This window comes from Phaseolus vulgaris, chromosome 6, assembly GCF_051622355.1.
Source record: "Phaseolus vulgaris cultivar YP4 chromosome 6, ASM5162235v1, whole genome shotgun sequence".
In the NCBI taxonomy this organism is placed as follows: Eukaryota; Viridiplantae; Streptophyta; class Magnoliopsida; order Fabales; family Fabaceae; genus Phaseolus; species Phaseolus vulgaris.
Window position 1 is genome coordinate 24,756,767 of NC_143503.1, and position 18,653 is coordinate 24,775,419.

General features: G+C 30.3%; 3 protein-coding genes, 1 long non-coding RNA gene and 1 other non-coding gene across 5 annotated transcripts; 2 read left to right on the forward strand and 3 right to left on the reverse strand.

Moving 5' to 3' along the window:
* The first annotated feature begins 2,200 nt into the window (after positions 1-2,200).
* Positions 2,201-3,290, forward strand: ATL63 (TOXICOS EN LEVADURA 63). The gene has a single exon (XM_068639171.2). The coding sequence runs from the start codon at positions 2,299-2,301 to the stop codon at positions 3,073-3,075; it is 777 nt and encodes a 258-aa protein (XP_068495272.2). The 5' UTR covers positions 2,201-2,298; the 3' UTR covers positions 3,076-3,290.
* Positions 3,291-7,805: 4,515 nt separating this feature from the next.
* Positions 7,806-8,364, reverse strand: LOC150027310 (uncharacterized). The gene is made up of 2 exons (XR_016521659.1): positions 7,976-8,364; positions 7,806-7,875 (listed from the first exon to the last, which is right to left on the reverse strand). It is a non-coding gene; the product is annotated as an uncharacterized LOC150027310 (long non-coding RNA).
* Positions 8,365-11,194: 2,830 nt separating this feature from the next.
* Positions 11,195-13,160, forward strand: LOC137833486 (uncharacterized). Its single transcript, XM_068641833.2, has 4 exons — positions 11,195-11,514; positions 11,844-11,931; positions 12,646-12,711; positions 12,897-13,160. Exons 1-4 carry the CDS (start codon positions 11,195-11,197, stop codon positions 13,158-13,160), a joined length of 738 nt encoding a protein of 245 aa, XP_068497934.2.
* Positions 13,161-14,502: 1,342 nt separating this feature from the next.
* On the reverse strand, positions 14,503-14,576 carry TRNAI-UAU (transfer RNA isoleucine (anticodon UAU)). The gene has a single exon. It is a non-coding gene; the product is annotated as a tRNA-Ile (tRNA).
* A 2,143-nt stretch (positions 14,577-16,719) lies between these two features.
* On the reverse strand, positions 16,720-18,324 carry LOC137831484 (zinc transporter 6, chloroplastic). The gene is made up of 3 exons (XM_068639172.2): positions 17,859-18,324; positions 17,421-17,777; positions 16,720-17,113 (listed from the first exon to the last, which is right to left on the reverse strand). The coding sequence occupies exons 1-3, from the start codon at positions 18,171-18,173 to the stop codon at positions 16,799-16,801; spliced, it is 987 nt and encodes a 328-aa protein (XP_068495273.2). The 5' UTR covers positions 18,174-18,324; the 3' UTR covers positions 16,720-16,798.
* Between the last annotated feature and the right edge of the window lie 329 nt (positions 18,325-18,653).

Sequence of the window (18,653 nt, forward strand, 5' to 3'; positions counted from 1 at the left end):
TTCTCTTCTCTGAATTGTGAATATTCCATACATACCCTTTTGCCACATCTGTAAAGACATGATTGGAAGAGTAGAGTGTAGCAAAGCATCTACCTACATCTTGACTTCTATGTTGTCTGCTCCCATCAAACAATGAATTCTTGAACTCATCCCCATCCTCACTGTCACAACACAACCTAAGACCTAACCCACCCTTCTCATCACTCCTACCATGCTTATATTTTTATCTACATAAATCTTAACCTATCCTTTCAAAATATTATTTAAACAATTTTTGTTTTATTTTTTAATAATTAATTTACAAATCATTATGTGTATCACATTTTTAATTAAGTTTCTTGAAAGTAATTAAAGTTACGTAAGTGGTCGAGAAGAACTTTACACACACTATTTGAAGGTTGAACACGGATCAAACATTTAAAGATAAATATCGTGTTAAGACCATTAAACGAAATATATATGTACAAAATCTTCTTTTAATCACAATATTAACTCAAAAAATCGTGTCATATACTGACCCACCTGATATTCGTATGAATACACGTTTACGTATATAAAATAATAATTAATACTCCAATCACTATATACAAAATTATAAATTCTGACTTTAACGTGTCTTTTGTAGGTACTCCACCTCTGACTGAGATCGAAAATTGTAATAAAAAATCAAACTATCAACAATTGTTTGAGAGACAACTCTTTTTTCTATAACAATATATTGTAAATATAGAGAGATCAAAGAAAGAAAGAATAAGAATAAGAGTGCATTAATATTAAAAATGCAGTACAATATGTATGGAAAGTAAACTAAAAGCACATTAGAGAATAATGAGTAGAGTGATGATGAAATAAGAAAAAGAAGTATGCAATAATTTTGAAGTGCATGGGAAGAGGTCATAGGTCCCTCTTGACATGATACAATAATTACATGGTGGCAGTTTGGGGTACGTCAGAGTTCACGAGCCTTTGTGATTGAATATGAACATTTCACACACACAGCATGGCATGTCTAAAATGGTGGTCGGAAGCATGCAGCATAAAATGGTGGAATCTATGCAAAGATATCTACTGTTGTTGCTTTTGTCATTTAGCTTCCGTTGTAGGGTGCTCAAGGTGTGCCAAAATAAGTGTAGAAAACAATGCCTCTCATTTCCACTCACATGGGACCCTTCAACATCCTTTATCCTTTTTAAACAATAATGCTCACCCCAACCCCAAATTCTACTCAAACAAATATCTCCTTATGTTCATATATTCCAAATAATTAAACATTATTCACACTCTCAAATATATGCTTTTCTTTTCCAAATCAAGAGGTCTCATTTTACATTTAGTTCATTCATTAATTCTCACAAGCCTCACTAGTGTCAACAAATTTTGTTTCTAAGCAAAAAATGGATGAACCAAGGTTACCTTTCCTTGGTGTACTTTGCGTTTGGTGCAACTTCTTGCAAAAATCTAAAGAATCTTGACTCGGAATTATATGCCTTGGTATCCCCTAAATTCGCCACATTAGTGAAATTACGTATGGTCCATTCTATTACACCAAAAACTTAATAAAATAGTAAGAAATTTTGATGAGTTTGTAGAAGGATAATTGATGAAAGAGTTAAAAAATGAGAGCACCGAAACCATGGTCTAGAAAAACCTATGTAGTATAAAGTATTAAGAAGAGTACACTGCTCCACATGAATATAATAAAATTCAGGCACCATCTTTCTGCTGCCGTCGCCTTCACGAGTCCTTCATTTCTGCACCTTTTTCTCATCACATCACTCTCTCGTCCTCGGCTATAGGGATTCTTCTTTGACTTCAATAACACCCCTTTCTAGTTTAATATATACAAAATAATGCATCAGAACACACAAATTTGTTGCTAACCACTACACGCAAGTGTATCATATGCAAGAGGCAACACCCCTAATTTATTCCATCATACAATACTAGCTTCACTCTCACGTAATCACTTTCACATGACACTAACAAAACACACCAACAACGCCCCCAATCTACTACTCTATTATGTATATTTTGTCTCTACAAGTGTCATATTAAAGTTCATAAAATTTGTTCTGTAAATTCAGTTTGTAAAATGCTTAACATGATTGTTTTAATAAGATTTTATCTTTCTCAAAATTATCTGCAAAATATTCAGTATCTGGTATAGTTTTTTGGAACAAAAATATGTTACAGAGTGTATCTAAAATACATATATATCCACCCACCCACAGAAAACAGACACCCTTCAAGTCCAAACCTTTGAGCCAAAACCAAACACCCTTTTGGCCACTCTTCACAATGCCAACCCAACCTGACTCACCCAACACGTTGACCCAAATGTTTCAGAACATCTTCTCAGACAACAGTAACATTATGCTTGCAGCCATCATTTCCCTTCTCCTTGTCATCCTTTTTGTCCTCCTTCTCCACCTCTATGCCAAATGGTTCCTTGCTCAGGCACAGGCTCAGGCACACGCCCGCCGTCGACGCCGCCGCCGACGAACGACGGTGACTGTCTCCGACGTCCTTGGCCCGGCAAGGTTCCACCACTTCCACGGCTTCAACATAGAAGACTCCTCACCCCTCTCAACCAAAGGCCTTGATTCTTCCACCATCAGAGCAATTCCTCTCTTCATCTATGAGCATAACAGGGCCAATGAAGATGAAGAACTTGATTGTGTGATTTGTTTGAGTGCCTTTGAGGGTGGTGAAGTGGGAAGGTGTTTGCCAAAGTGTGGCCATGGTTTTCATGTGGAGTGCATTGACATGTGGTTGAGTTCACACTCCAATTGTCCTATTTGTAGAGCCCCCATTGTAGTAAATGTTGTTGAGAGTGATTCTTCTCAGGTTGTGTCTTCAAGAGATCATGGTGATGAATATGGTGGTTCTGATTTTGAGATTGTGATTGATGCTGGTTCTGATGAGAGTAGAGAGAGTGAGACCGGGAGTGGTAATGGTAATGGTAATGGCAACGTAGGAGCAAGAACAAGTGTTTCTGTGTCAGAAACTTCTTTCTCATTTTTTGGGTGCTCTTTGGAGAGAATGCTTGGCAAGGTTTTCCCATCCACTAATTAATGTAAATTAATTAATCACTTGCTTGAGATGTATATTCTGCAAGATTTACCATGAAATGAGGATCATCAACTACAGTTCTGTACAGGTTTCTCTGTTTCATCCCTCTCAGAAATTATTCTAGGCCTTGAAGCTGTCAAAAGTTTTTTTTCTTCATGTTTTTGACTGCTTTTTTCTGCATTTCACCATGTTATACTATTAAATAGGTTGTTGAATTTCATTAAGAGCATGTTTGGAACACTGACCTCACTTCATATTTACTAAAAATGTCAAATCATAACAAGCTTAGTGCATGTTTAGGTTATTGTAAAAATTCTTGCAACACACATCCCAATGTACGCTTAAAGCATAAATTAAGATTGGGTTTTTTCTGAAAATGTAAATCTGGAGCCTCAGCATATTTAGTCAAACAGTTTTAAATGATGCAAAAACTACTTCTTGTTGCTTTTCTTTGACAGTGGACTATCTGAGTTGCAGAAGAAACTCCAACATGAAACATCATTTGTATTTTTATTTAGATTTGTTCTATGTGATACATTACAAAAACTTGTACAAATTTAATTTGATCTTAATTATTGTTTCTTAAACCATACTGAAAACTTGTACAAGGAACACCTATTGATAATTAGCCAACTAAGTTATTTAGAGCTCTCAATTTTTTTTTTATGGGGTAAGTTGAGCTGGCTGGTACTACCTGCATGCTTACATCATAGGTCAGTTAACTTTCACTGCTTAAGAAATCTTTTTGCTTAGACTAAATCCATGGCAATCTATGAGCATCACTTTATGCTGCATTGTATTTAAGAGCAATGCAGCTAGGAACTAGCAACCACACTCTATTGCTTCTTTTGAACATAGTAGAGGAGGAAAGTAACAAAGGTTCACACTAGGGTAGGTGCATAAACCAAAGGAAAAAGACAAAAGACAGTACTTACTAATTAAGCACTTAACTGTGCTGCATATCTATATATATATATATATATATATATATATATATATATATATATATAGACACACCTTTTATCAGCAATTGATTGTCCTGAAGACTAGAGTTGTGTTGTTTTCTGTCACTATCCTCTAGTCCAAAAAATGTGGCTCGGTTCATCATTCTGTCCTATATCATTTATTCAACAATTTAAACCAAATTAGTTCAGATAATTTGAATTTGAATTTAACTTTGTTTCAAGAGTCATGAATAATTAGTCATAATAACCTTGTCATTGTGTTTTAAGCAGAGAGTATAAAGTAGTCTTACTCATTTCTATACAGACAACTGTGTGCACTGTACAGGCTTTGATGATTTGTTGTCAGTGTTTGATTTGTTTGAATAGTTGTACAAGAAGCCAAGGGTGGAGAGGGTCAAACAAACTGTGTATTAAAAATGATGTATGCTTCACACAATTTAATGCACACCTCGGCCTGACCCAGAGAAAAATGTTTGGTCAATACTGCATACAGAAAACAGAACATGACTATATATACATTCACAGTTGGCTTCTTCTGCCCATGCTTTTCCCTTTCATAGCTACACTGTTTTCATATCCAAATATATGTTTTAAAATATTTTTAGTTTTGCAAGATAATTGACTTTTATTTTTCCTTTTCTTTTTTTTTTATATCTCTAACTCTCTTTTTTTTAATTTTTGTTAAATAATTTTTTATTTATTTTTGAAAAATATTTTTCTTTGATTTTCATTCTTACAAATTCTGAAGTTGTTATTTTTTTTCTTACATATAACATTCATATTCACGTTAATCTAATTTTTTTAGGATTTTTTTTAATTATTAAAATAGACAAAGTTTTAAAAATTAATAAAATTGGTAAATCATATTACATATTCAGATTTCAACTAATTTTACTGAAGTCGTGTTGTATATATAACTTCAATTGAAAACTAATTACATTTTAGTTGTATTATCTTCACATAATTTTTTTACAATAAATCGTGTCAATTTTTGACACGATTTATTCGTTTTGATAATTTTTTAAAATTTAATCATTTTATAATTAACATATAAAATTATCTTATTTTAATAAAATAAAAAATCAATCTTTGAGAAGTATTTTCAACCGTAATAATCTCACTTTAAGTTAAACACGTAACGAGTGTTATATGAGGAAATGGAATAAAAATGACAAATTTCAGTGAAATAAAAAAATATAAAGAGATCAGAACGTACTTATTTCACAGTGAATAAAATCAAATTTAAACTGTTTATATGTTTTCATTATAAATTAAACTTGATGTGAATCTAGAATGGTGTGACATGTATTTATTTTAATTTGTGAAAAAAAAATTACCCTTCAAAGCTGTTTTAGTTTTTATAGTATTTACTCATTAGTGATGGAAAGATGGTTGACTAAATTCGATGATGGGTTGGGGTTGGATCTTGAATATGTGGTTTTTTCCTTCAATGCATTTAATGGTGTATGGCCATGCCAACAACACATCACTAATTAATCTCACCCAGATGCCAAAAATATTTAATATAACACTCTAAGTTCTATTTTATCTATTCTTAAGCACTAATCAAATATAATACACTATGCAGTATTATATAATATAACATCTTGATAAAAAAAAACTATAATATACTGTGATACAATATTATTATAATATAATAAGATATATTTATACTTTGCAAAGGAGTGTAAAAAAATTCTGTGTTAGTTACTTTTAGTTCCATTATCAAGTACTCTTCACCAAATTTTCACAAGTCTCTTTGAATATACTTTTTATAAAAAAAATTTGAAAAAAAAATATAATAAGCTTCTCAAAAAGTTAAAATTAATTTATAAATAAGCTAGTTTCTACAAATTATCTGGTTCATTTTCTTAACTTTTTTAAAACTACTTTTTTTTTTTATAAAATGGAGCTCATCCAAATATTCTTATAATAAAATTTAGTAGTGAATTTTTTTATAGATTGAATTTCACTTTTGCTCTTTAATTATTTCAAAATATCAAGAAAGAAATGGAATTACATAAATTGATTTATAATTGTTCTAGTACAGGTATCTAATATCAATTAGAGTTAATGTTAAAAGAAGTTTATATATATATATATATATATATATATATATATATTTTAATCTATAGAAATGTATTTTAAAAATAAAATTGTAACATAACACCAACTTTTTTAAAATAGAGAATATCTTCCCAACATGCATATGAGATGAACACTCTTAAAAAATATTCTAACAATAACATCAAATTAGACATGAAAACATTTCAATTTGTGTATTATCATACTATTATAAAATGCTACAATTATATCACTTGGTTGTTTTCTAAAATTGTTTTTTACTAGATGTTATTTTACCAATTAAAATAGAATTATATTATTTTATGCCATTATCAATATTCTATATACAAAACAAAAATAAAAGACTGTAATTTTCTACCTTAATAATTGTTTATTTATGGAAGTATGATTTTAAATTCTAAAAAAATTATTTCAGATAGGACAATTCCTCCCTTTCTATTTTATTTCTTAAAAAATCCTGAAACAATTTTAGGCTACTGATTGCTAGTTAATTTCTCATCTAAAAAATCTATCTATAATTATAAAATTAAGAGAAAGTATATTTTTAGTCTGAATACTTACGATAAAATTGATTTTTGATTTTGTCATATTTTTAAATTTATTTTTTAGTCTCTTAACCTTGAGAGACATTTAGCCACTATTTAACTTTGGAGTAGTAAAAAACCGCAATTTCTAATCATGAAAAGCAATTATTAAAAATTGGAAGACTTAATTCATCCACTTAAAAGTAGAGGAATTGAAATAAATTTTAAGAAAAAATATATTAAAACATATTATTTTTCTAAAATTAATCATTTGATAAAATCCTGTCCAAAATTGTTAAATAATTATTTGGTTAAATAAGTCAACGATGCTGTAACTCATGTCGGGGCCTTGGTTGAAAAAGCAACTGCAGTATGGGACCCAAAGTCGTGAATGAGAGTTGAAGTTTTTGGGCCTCTTTTTAATTGGGATGGGCCTCTTTTATTTTACTTTTTACTTTGTTTGTTCTTTTGTATTGTTTAGTTTCATTTTTAGTTGTTATTATTAAAAAGTAGAATTAAAATTTAACCTAATTCTAACAAATTGATTTATAAAATGAGAATTATATTTATATAAATTATAAAATATCCTAATTTCTAATGGATATAGAAACTTTAACATCTTTTCACACCTAAATTACGTATGAGATTACATGTTATAAATTATACTATAACAATCTGATAAAAGATAATTTCACATAAATTCTAACTCACTTTATTACCATACATTGATTATAAATATTTCAGCAAAAAAAGTCCCCTTCAGAGTCAGTCACGTCAAGTATATAAATACAATGTTAGAAAAAATATGTAGTAATTATTATGGAAATTAAGTCCTGTCCCTACTATGAGATTTCTTTAATGAGAAAAAAAAAAGGTTAGGTTTGAATAGACTCATCCACAATAATTTTTATAGGCAAAAAACTAATTCTTTATAATTAACTTAAAAATTATTTTAGTTACAAAATTTGTATAACTTTTTATATGGTGTCCTTTTAATTTTAACTTAGGAGTATAAATTAATTTTGTAAAAATATTTTTTATATATTTTATTCTTTTGAAAAACTTATTTAAACTAGTCCTAGAATTCAATTGAAGTACCTCAGTGTGATATATTTGTCTCTTCTTTAGAAAGATGTAGTGTTGGAGAAGATTAGAAAGATTTAGTAAGAAGAAATGAGGGAAAATATTATTATTATTTGTTGAGATTTTGTCTGACATGGAGTGAGGCCCTGCAGAGAGGACAAGAAGGGTGTGCAGTGAGCCACAAGTTTAAGCAGTGAGAATGAAAGACATGTTTACATTGAATCAAGACCTTCAAGTTTTCATTACCTTGGAAAAGACTCAAACATATGCAACATTCTTCTTCCTTCTGAAAACCAAGCATGGTGGTTGAAGATGGTAGCATGATGTTGTTTGTTAGCTCAATTCCAACCCAATGAAGATCGGGTGGGGGAGAGAGCACTGTGGTTGGTGTGGAGCTTCTTCCATGACGTGAGAAACAACGGCGACAGAAGTGGATGCAGAAGAAGAGCGAAGGAACAAAGATGAGAACAGCAAAAAAAAGGAGCAACAAGAACAAGGATTGGTGATAGGAGTGAAAAAAGGTTGAAGCATCGAGGTTGTTGTGAAAGTGCATTTGAATCAAGTGTTGTTGTTGAGAGGGGACATGTTTGGTAAGAGATTGAGGTGTGTATGAGAATAGTGAAATGAGATGAATGGTGAAATTAATAGTGTAAGATGAAATTAATACTGTAAGGTGCTTGTCAGCATTTCTGATCATATATCTCTATCTTACCAGATAGGAAAATACCATCTTCTATTCTACCTTCAAAAAAATTAAACATAATTCAAGAACATACTTCTTCTTTTTTTTAGGTTTTTTCACTTCAAAATAATTTTAAAACTAAAATCTTAATAATTAACTATAGTTTATAAATTTTATTAATAATAAAAACTAAAATAAATATTTTCTTAATATGTAAAATAGTATAGTCAATAATTAATTATTTTTTTCCCTAAAATTTATTTTTATTTAATGTTTTTTTTGTTAATTTAATTATTTATCTAATATAGGTTTTTATTTAATGATTAATTTATTCTTTTTTATTACAAATTTAATATATATAGAATGAGTAATTTAGAATGAATTTATTTTAGTCAAAGAGTATTCTTGAATTTGGATTTTAAGTATATAATTAGGTTAAATATATTGAGAGAAAATTTGTTACTCGTAATAATTTTATTTGATTTAGAATAAAAATGTCTTTTAATATATATATATATATAATCCTATCTTATAATAAATTAAGCAGGTAAAATAACTATCTTTAAATAAATTAAGAGACCTAAATTTATGTGTATGTTAGAAATTTAAAGATTTATATAAGTAAATAAATAATATAAAATATAATATGACCCTGCTTGGTGGTTTATCGTATTTTATTTGTTTAAATAGGTTAACTTATTTGATGTGAAAGATTTATTAGTAAATAGTAATACTACTATTTTTCTCATTTTTTGAAGTTTTACTTTTAAATGGGAAGTTGAATTAAATACTTTCTAAAAAATATAAAATATTAAGCAGTACAATTTTATAAGAAACTTTCTGAAAAGAGTTTAGTAGTTTTTAAAAAAAATTAAGTTCTTATCTCTTTCCGCATTGCTGTCTTTCTCTGTATTCATTCTCATCTCTTTCCCCTCTCTTTTTGAAGAACATATCTTTGTTCTTGTTCTTTCAATTTCACATGGCTTTAACTAAATGTATTTTATTTAAAAAACGGGCTTAGTCTATTCAATACTTTAAATAGGTTATTGAAATTTAAATAAATTATTATTTTATTATAATATAATATTTTATTTTAAAAAGTGATTGTAAAGTGTTTGTTTTTATTATTTGTAGTTTCAAACAAACTTTATTATTCAAAATTTGAGTTTAAATAACTCATAATATTAATATTAAATGATAATTAATTATTTTTTAGGAGTTTATATGTTATGAAAAATTTGAATGCAGTTAGTACTTTTTATGTTTATTTTTACATTATTATGGAATATTTTATATGAATGCATCATTTAAATATTAAGCATTTTGAAGGCTTGATTGTTTAATTTATTTTAAATAAAATATTCAATTGATTAGATAAACATTTTAAAAAATTGCATGGATGAGAAAATTACCAGTGTATATTACATGGAGAATTAAATTTCGTTTTTAAATTTATATATATATATATATATAATGCTATGTATGGGCATGTGGGGCTATTAGAAATTTGGTATTGGATGAGGCATGGCATGGGTTGGTGTGGTTGCATGATACTAAAGCTAATTTTAATTGACTGCATGATAGTAGTTGGTGGATATTTGTTTTAATGCTATTTATTTACTAATATTTTATATCATTCTTCTTGGAAAAAATGTTTGAATTAGGGTTTGATATTTAATGGTTGGAAATATTAATTATTACTAAATATATATATTTATTTTATTCTTGAACATATATTTATAAGAATAATTGTGTATATGAATTTCGTGTTGACATAATTTATGAGTTAATTTTTTTATTAAGGAAGAATTTTGTATATTATATTTAATTAATTATCTTAAAATAAAATTTATCTTAGACTGATCTGTGTTGGATTTACAAATGACAATAATAATAATTATTATTATTACATATTGTTTGATATTTAGAAAAATGATCATATAGATGCTTTTACTCCAAATTTGTTTCAAGGCTACACAGAAATTTTAGAGTCAAGAAATAAAGAAAAAAGTACGAAAGATGATAAATAAAAAGTAAAAAAATAAAAATAATGAAAATAAATTAACATATTAAAGTTTCAACATAAACGTGGAAAAATTTGTGTATAAAAATAAAAATCAGTTATATTTTAAGATATAATTAATTATATTTTTTTACATAATTTATTATATTGTAGATATATTTATAAAATTTATGCAAAACTATGTCAAATAATTAATTAGATTAAAAATATAATAATTATGTTTGGCATGTCATTAATATTTTTCTTACTATTTATATTTGTAGCCACTTAGAAAATTAATTGAAATGAGACTTAAATATTTATAATTAAGTTTATATAAAATTATTTATTTATGTTCTATTTTCAAATTACTCATGTTCAGTGTTAGAATTATACGCTTTGATAATTGATAAAGGAGTTGAATTTGTCTGAAAAATATTTTTTCTTCCAAAGGCATTATTCATAAAATAAAACTTGCATAGAAACACCGGAACAAAATGGTATTGTAAAACGCAAACATCAACATATTCTCAATGTAACATGTGTTTTGCTTAATCAACCAAGGAGGTCCACTCGGATTAGGAGAACTCCAACCTACCTTAAAGAATTTCATACATACTTGTCATCAACACATACTATAAGTTCTAAGTACCCCATTAATAATTTGTGTCATATCATGTTTTATCTTCTAATTTTAAACACACTATTGTTTTTTTTTTCTTCCTCCATTGAACCCCATAACTATAAGGATGCCTCCAAACATGACGGTTGGAAATAGGCAATGGCAGATGAACTTGCTACTCTTTCTACCAACAACACATGGACACTTGTGCCTCTTCCTTCGGGAAAGAAATCTGTTGGATGTCGTTGGGTGTACAAGGTAAAACACAAATTAGACGACACCATTGATTGCTACAAAGAACGCCTCGTCGCAAAAGGCTACACACAACTTGAAGGTCTAGACTTTCTCGACACCTTCGCTCATGTTGCCAAGCAGACCACCCTGCGCCTACTTCTTGCCCTTGTTGCATCAAATAACTGGGACCTCAAACAACTGGATGTTAACAACGCCTTCCTACATGGAGCCCTTCTTGAAGAAGTGTAAACGAAACCACCTCCTAGAGTTGTCATCCCTAATCCACACATCGCCTGCACACTACAACGCTCTCTCTATGGTCTACGCCAAGCTGGTCGACAATGGTATGTCAAACTATCCCAGTTTTTACTTACTAATGGTTATATTTTATTCGTTGTTGATCACTCATTATTTTTAAAAACACATGATGTTCACATCACTGCTCTTCTTGTGGATGTTGACGACATCGTTCTCATTGGAAATAACATTGAGAAAATCACTCACATAACCACATTGTTGCACCAACACTTTAAGATAAAAAATCTAGGTGATCTTACTTTCTTTCTGGGATTAGAAGTAGCTCGAAGCAGTGCTGGAAGTATACCATGGATCTTTTACACGAGACAGGGATGCTTGACTGTGCTCTTGTCCCAACACCTATGGTCCATTCTTCGTATCTTTCCAGTAACCAAAGTGTCCTCTAACTGATGCAAACTCTTCTTCATACCGCCGACTGATTGGAAGAATCATCTATTTGATAAACACCAGACCAGATATTGCTTTCAGCGTGAACAAACTCAGTCAATTCGTTTCAGCGTCCACATCAACTCATCACAAAGCTGTTTTTCGTATTCTTCGATATCTCAAGAATGCTCCTGGTCATTACGGATGGCAAAGCGGGCCAGCCCGCCCCGCAAAGTGAGTGCGAGCTAGACTTTCCCTCCCGCCCCGCATAAGGGCTGACCCGCGGGTTTGCGGGCTAGCCCACATTCAATCTTTTTTTTTATTTTATTTAGAAATTCAATGATTTTTCTTTTCTTTTTTTTACTTTTTCTCTTGAAAAATTGTTATAAAAAACAAAGGCATTAGGATTAATACAACAATAAACATTAATTGAATGTTACATAATCCAAATATCAATCTTATAATATTCTTGACTTACCCACTACCTAACATATTAACTATTATTTATTCCAAATTACATGAAAGATATCATATCTGTATTTTCATCTCCAAAACTAGACCAAAAAGGAGTCTTAAGGAAATTATAACTTCAATGACCCTTGTAATTTTCTACCCCAAAATGAAAAGGAAGAAAAACAAACATTTACTCCACTGCTGCCAAAGTTAATTTTTTTTTGTTTGCGAGCTTGCAGGTCAGCCCGCCCTGCCCCGATGTTGGCCTGCGTGGACTGCGAGTTATGCGGGACAGGCTAATGCGGGTTAGCGGGTTGAAAAGGTGAGCCTGCCCCGCTTTTCCATCCCTACTGGTCATGGTATCTTTCTGTCAGCAACAAGTACTCGTAAACTAAAGGCGTACAATGATTCTAATTGAGCCACTTGTCTCGAGACAAGAAAATCTGTCACTGATTTCTCTATCTATCTTGGTGAGTCACTCATTTCTTAGAAATCTAAGAAGCAACAGACGATCTCAATAAGCTCTTTAGAAGTCGAGTATAGAGCACTAGTCGCCACCATATGTGAGATCCAATGGCTTAGCGATTTGTTACAAGACCTCCATATCCATTCCATCCAACTTGCCATCCTCTACTGTGATAACCAGTCCACCATACAGATTGCATCCAATCAAGTATTTCATGAATGCACAAAACACATTGATATAGACTGTCACCTTGTACAGGAAAAACTCAATGTTGGACTCCCAGCTTGAGGGGGGTAATAAATTATTGTACTTTGTATTTTTATTTGGGCTACATATGAGCATTTATTTTATGTTTGGGCTTTTCTATTTGGCGCCTTTTTGGGTTGCCTGTTATTTTTCTGCTTTTTATACTCGCTTGTACCACTTGTAATACACACTGAAATTCAATATTCTTTTTCTTGTCGCAAGTTCCTCTTACGTTCTATCATATCTCTTCTCCATTTCTCTTTAATGTATTAGGGTTTTATGAATTCTTGGTTCTCCTCTTTTCAATCACAGAGTGCATTATTCTTTCTCTCTACTCTTGCTTCCATAGAATCGATCAATCACTACCAAAGGTCCGCAACTACTTTGTTACTATTTTTTTTGTCTTTATACCTAAAGCCTATTCATTTAACTATAAATTAATAAAAAATATATATTTTTCTCTTTGTTGTAGTCAAGGTTATCAGACTCGAGAGTCTACTGTGACTCGTGGGAGCCCAATAAACCCAACTTGTAAACTCGACTCGTAGACTCGTAAGAGTCTACTTCAAATAAAAAATTTAACAAAAAAATAATAATTTATGATACCAAATCCATAATATTGAAATAAACAAGTTCATACACCAATAAAATAACTAAAACAACACAAATGTTATAGTTTAAAAGTCTCATTCATCTAATCCTCTAAGGAAAACATCTCCAAGATCTTCATGATCATCTCCATCTTCATCACCATGTTCATCATCATCATCATCATCATCATCTTCATCACCATCAACATTATCATAAAAAACTATCTTGTTCTGGCAATATGATGTTTGAATCTGAAAATTCATCCATTAAATATTTTTTACCAGTAATTACATTTCATTTTTTTTTCGTTCCCTGAAGCATTAGTACCATGCTTTCATCCAATATCTGTTCTATTTCCTACAATATTCTTACTTCTAGGTGGTAGTGGAAATGTTGAATTTGAACCAATTCCAGACATCTTATTATATGCCAAATTTTTTATAAAAAAACAATAAATTAGCCAATATGCCCTAAAATTAAACAAAGCAGTAAAAAAACTTCAAGATGCCCAAAAATCTGCCCCAAACCCAACGAACAAAAAAGTCTCAACCCATTTTAAAAGCTCAAACCTAATTTTAAAAACCCTAACCCAATATGTTTGAATTTGTTCTCACCGCAGTAGAGGACATACCTATTAAAGTGCAACGAGCATCGCGGCGAGGTGCCAAAGAAAAGGAGCTCGAAGAAAAGGAGCTCGAAGAAAAGGAGCTCGAGCCCATTTCTTTTTAAATTTAAAGACTAAATAAGTAAAATAATTTTTATTAATATAAAAAAAAAATTATATTCACTAATTTGGTCCCGGCGAGGTTCGAACTCGCGAACTTCGGCTCATAAGACCAACGCTCTAACCAACTGAGCTACGGGACCATTTTATTTAAATTTAAAAATAATTAAAAATTACAGAAATAACTTTATTTGTGTTATTTTAGTTTTAATTCAGTTAAAATTAAAGAAGTTAATTTTAAAATTAGCAATATAAGATTTTATAATTTTTTATATAAATTAAAGTGATATTGTTTTATTAAATTTAAAAGATATATGTCATCATTTACTTTTGTCAATAATAGTTTTTGTTTAGTAAAATTTATTAAAATGCAATTTTAAACTAATTCATTCCTAAAATCAGCTTGTAACATAAGAATTATTTTTATTTATATATTATAAATTAATTTTGTTTATAGTTATATAAGATTTTAATACATTTATATAAGAGACTAAATATTTTTTCAGTGATTCGATAAATTCGTAAATTTTTTATTAAAATAAATTTTAATATTATATTAAAAATAAATTTAACTCTAATTTACCCTTAAAAATAGTATATAAAATAAATAAAAAATTATACATTTATAGATTGATATTAATTTATAATATAAGAAGCCTCACTCAACCTCATAACCAACTCATGAAACATGATTTAAGATTTACGAATGAAATATCTTTTTGAAGTCATAGATGCATATACAAGGTTGGAGATTAAACTGGATACCTTAATTAAACTATACAAACATTAAACTGCTTATGTCACAAACTTTTGCTTTTTATCACTTTTTTTTAGCTAACCTGCTTCTATGAAAGACTTAGGGAAATGAAAGTAGAGAACACAACACATTACTTTATCTAAAATATAGGTCATCAAATAAAAGGTTTTCAAACTAATTTAAAAGGGTAGATGGTGGAATCAGGAATCTGTCTTCATGCTTTATAGAAAGTTTTAAAGAAATTGAAGTGCAGAAAGAAAAAAGGTTTGAATACAATGGAATGACACTTCAGAATCCATTAGGATGAAGTGGCACAGAGAAATTTCAAGTGCATTCAAATGCATTTAACTTGAATTCGTTAAAGGTGAAGTTTTAAAATTTATTATTTGACAGATAAGTTTGTATATTTTCTATCATTTTTTAACATTAGTCTTTTTTAATATTCTGAGTGAAAAATAAAGTTATATCTTTTAATACATGTACTACTCATACTAGGCTTTAAACAAATACTATTTTTAGAGTCAAACATGAAATATATTAAGGTGAATAAGTTAGTTAATAGTTTATAAAGTTAATTTGATTGATATAAAAGTATATGATAAATATTTTAAAGTAATTTATTTTGTGATAACAAGGGTTGGATCAGTCCATTTTTTAGCAAGGCTGACTTAGATTTCAACACATTTCTAATCTCCTTGTTTGATACTTTTATTGTGATATGATACTAATTATTTCACTATGTATTTACAATTAAGCGATTATATTAAATGACTTATATATTTGTAATTCCAATGGTACTATACTACGTGAGACTCTTATTTTTTAATTTCTAATTGAATAATATTTAGCTATCTTAACATTATTGTTAAAAATTATAATTTCAAATTTTGGAGGAATGAAATATTATGTTACAAATACCAAAAAAAAAACATTAAGAAATTACATTAATTTTTGAATGGAAAATTATAAAAAATTAAAACTTACTAATTCTAAAAGAATTAAATTCATGTTTAATCCTTTGGTATTATTTTGCTTCTTCCTTTCTCAAATTCACATAGGCGGGGATAATGCAAAGCTGGTAAGTTACTAAGGTGGAACACAATTTGAAAAAAAGATAAATGTTTTGGAATATAATTTTTTTAAATGTGTGTCTTTAGGAACAAATGTAAAAAATAAAGATAACTCAATAAATAAATCACTAAATATGTTTAAATTCTAAAAGTATTTGATATTTTCTCAAGCAATTAATAAAAACAGGGTTAGTATATATATCCCTGAAAATATCATGATTTTAGTTTTATTTCTTATCAAAATTATATTTATTTTTTCATCTTTATGTTTAATAAAATAATTAGTTTGGTTAGTCTTTCAACCATACAAAATGTAATTAAGTATTTAAGTAAAAAAATTATGAAATAATAATCATTGAATGGTAAAATGTGTAACTAAATCTTAAATAATTTTGTTTATTGAAGTTTAAAACCAATGCACCAAATATAAAAAGAAGTTTGAAAAGAAATAAAGTATAATTAGGAGCAGAAAGTTACTTCCTTTTAGTAATATTGTATTTACTCTTGCACAATTTTATTTGACACAGGGCAAAATGTTTCAAGCCCAAAGTGCTAGAATAGACATTGAAGCAGAGCCAAGAGTTAATGCAAGAAAGGAGAGTTTTTTTAGCCACAAATTTGAGTTCATAAGCTTGTTATGAAAGAAATCAACTGCTATGAGGTCAACAAGAGCCATGTAAATTAGTATCCCTGAAGAAACTGAACCCAGTAACCCTTCCATGATCAAGGCTTTAGGGTTATTATCATCATAACCAGTCACTGAGAATAACACCATCCCCAAAATTATCCCCATTGGTGTTGTCACTGAGAACATGAAACACATGTATGCAGTTGTTCCAAAGCTAAACCCTGCCTGCAATTGTAACCCCACACAATCATAATCAACATCATTTCTCACCACTCATTTCGCAATTTTGATTAATTCATCATTAAATATTTTATCCACACCCACTTGATGTGACCACATATTATGTGAATGATTCATAATATCAGAAAACAGAATACTATTCTGTGAAGAATGATTCATAAACAGATGCATTAGACTCTCTACAATCCTCTATTGATTTGTTAACTAAAATAGCTAGCTTTGTAGATATGAATATAAACATGTACTTAACTAAAAATAAACGTGAATGGTAAAATTTGAGAGATTGATTTACCTGAGCAATGCAACCACCAAGACCCAAGCCTTCGAAAATCTGATGAAATGCCAAAGCAGCAACGAGTGGGCGAATGGAGCAAATATTCTGTGACATTCCCATAGTGACTCCGATGATAACAGAGTGAAAGATTATCCCTATCTCCAACACCTGCGACACCAGCTTCTGCTTCAACCTCGTCAATTCTTCAACCCTCTCCACTTCACCGCCACCACCACCACTAACCAGCTCAATACTCAACGAGCCACCGCCACCCTCCTTCTCCTCCGTTTCCACCGGCGTGTAGTGCGTATGCTCCACGTGAGAGCTCGCAACAGTGTCCACCAGCAGAGCCAACAGAACCCCACCCAGAGTCACCTTTCAAAGCATGAGAACAAAGATTCAACCCAGTATTTAAAAACAACAGCTTTTTTTTGTCTCTAAGTGAAGCAAAATTACCAGGCCAGCAAAGGGAAAATCCTTCCAGGGATGTTGCGACGCCACCTGGCAATCGAAGAGCGCCGCAAATGCATCCGGCAACACATGAACCAATGAGGTGGCAAGAATAACACCAGCAGCAAAACATTTGATTACCAAGATAGCTATATCATAGAGAGACTTTCCTTGAAAATATCGTGCAAGCATGACGGGCATTGACACACCCATCACGCTGGTCACAAAGATTGTGAAGATGGAGATCACTTTCAGATGTGCTGCAGCGACACTGTTGCGGCACATGGCAGCCTGAGCCATGTCCGTCACACACTCCACCATGGTGTGAGGGAAGAGATAGGATTAAGAGTATTTTGCAGAGAGATGAATGGAGATGTTTTCCTTTAGTGAAGAGGTCCCATGCCTTCACTCCTCCACCAACACTGTTTTGAATTGGTGGGTGCTTTCGTGTGCTGACTCTGAAATCCATCAAGCTTCATGGAAGTGCATGCCTTTTATAAACTGTTCACTGTTCAATCTTTCGTCACGCATTTTAAAGGCTACACGTAAAGATGGAGATTACCAAAGTTGTAACTTGTTGGTGCTGGTAGCTAGTGCTGTGGTGGTGATGTTTTTCAATTCAAACCCCACATTTCTTAATGCATGTATCTTCAACGAGAAAAGCTAACTAGAAAGAGAGAGCAAAAGTGGGTTTTTTTTTTAACATGGGGTTATTTTTTTTTTTTTTTTACCAAAATGGGATCCGTTTAAAAAAAATTACAAATTTAGGCAAGTCGTGTCAATTAGGTACAACTTCATATG

Coding starts and splice junctions, on each gene's coding strand:
- ATL63 (XM_068639171.2), top strand. CDS start 2,299: ATGCCAACCCAACCTGACTCACCCAACACGTTGACCCAAATGTTTCAG.
- LOC137833486 (XM_068641833.2), top strand. CDS start 11,195: ATGGCAGATGAACTTGCTACTCTTTCTACCAACAACACATGGACACTT. Junction 11,515..11,843: donor GGAGCCCTTCTTGAAGAAGT/GTAAACGAAACC, acceptor TTCTGGGATTAG/AAGTAGCTCGAAGCAGTGCT. Junction 12,712..12,896: donor TGCGGGACAGGCTAATGCGG/GTTAGCGGGTTG, acceptor CTCATTTCTTAG/AAATCTAAGAAGCAACAGAC.
- LOC137831484 (XM_068639172.2), bottom strand. CDS start 18,173: ATGGTGGAGTGTGTGACGGACATGGCTCAGGCTGCCATGTGCCGCAAC. Junction 17,778..17,858: donor ATTTTCCCTTTGCTGGCCTG/GTAATTTTGCTT, acceptor ATGCTTTGAAAG/GTGACTCTGGGTGGGGTTCT. Junction 17,114..17,420: donor TTGGTGGTTGCATTGCTCAG/GTAAATCAATCT, acceptor TTACAATTGCAG/GCAGGGTTTAGCTTTGGAAC.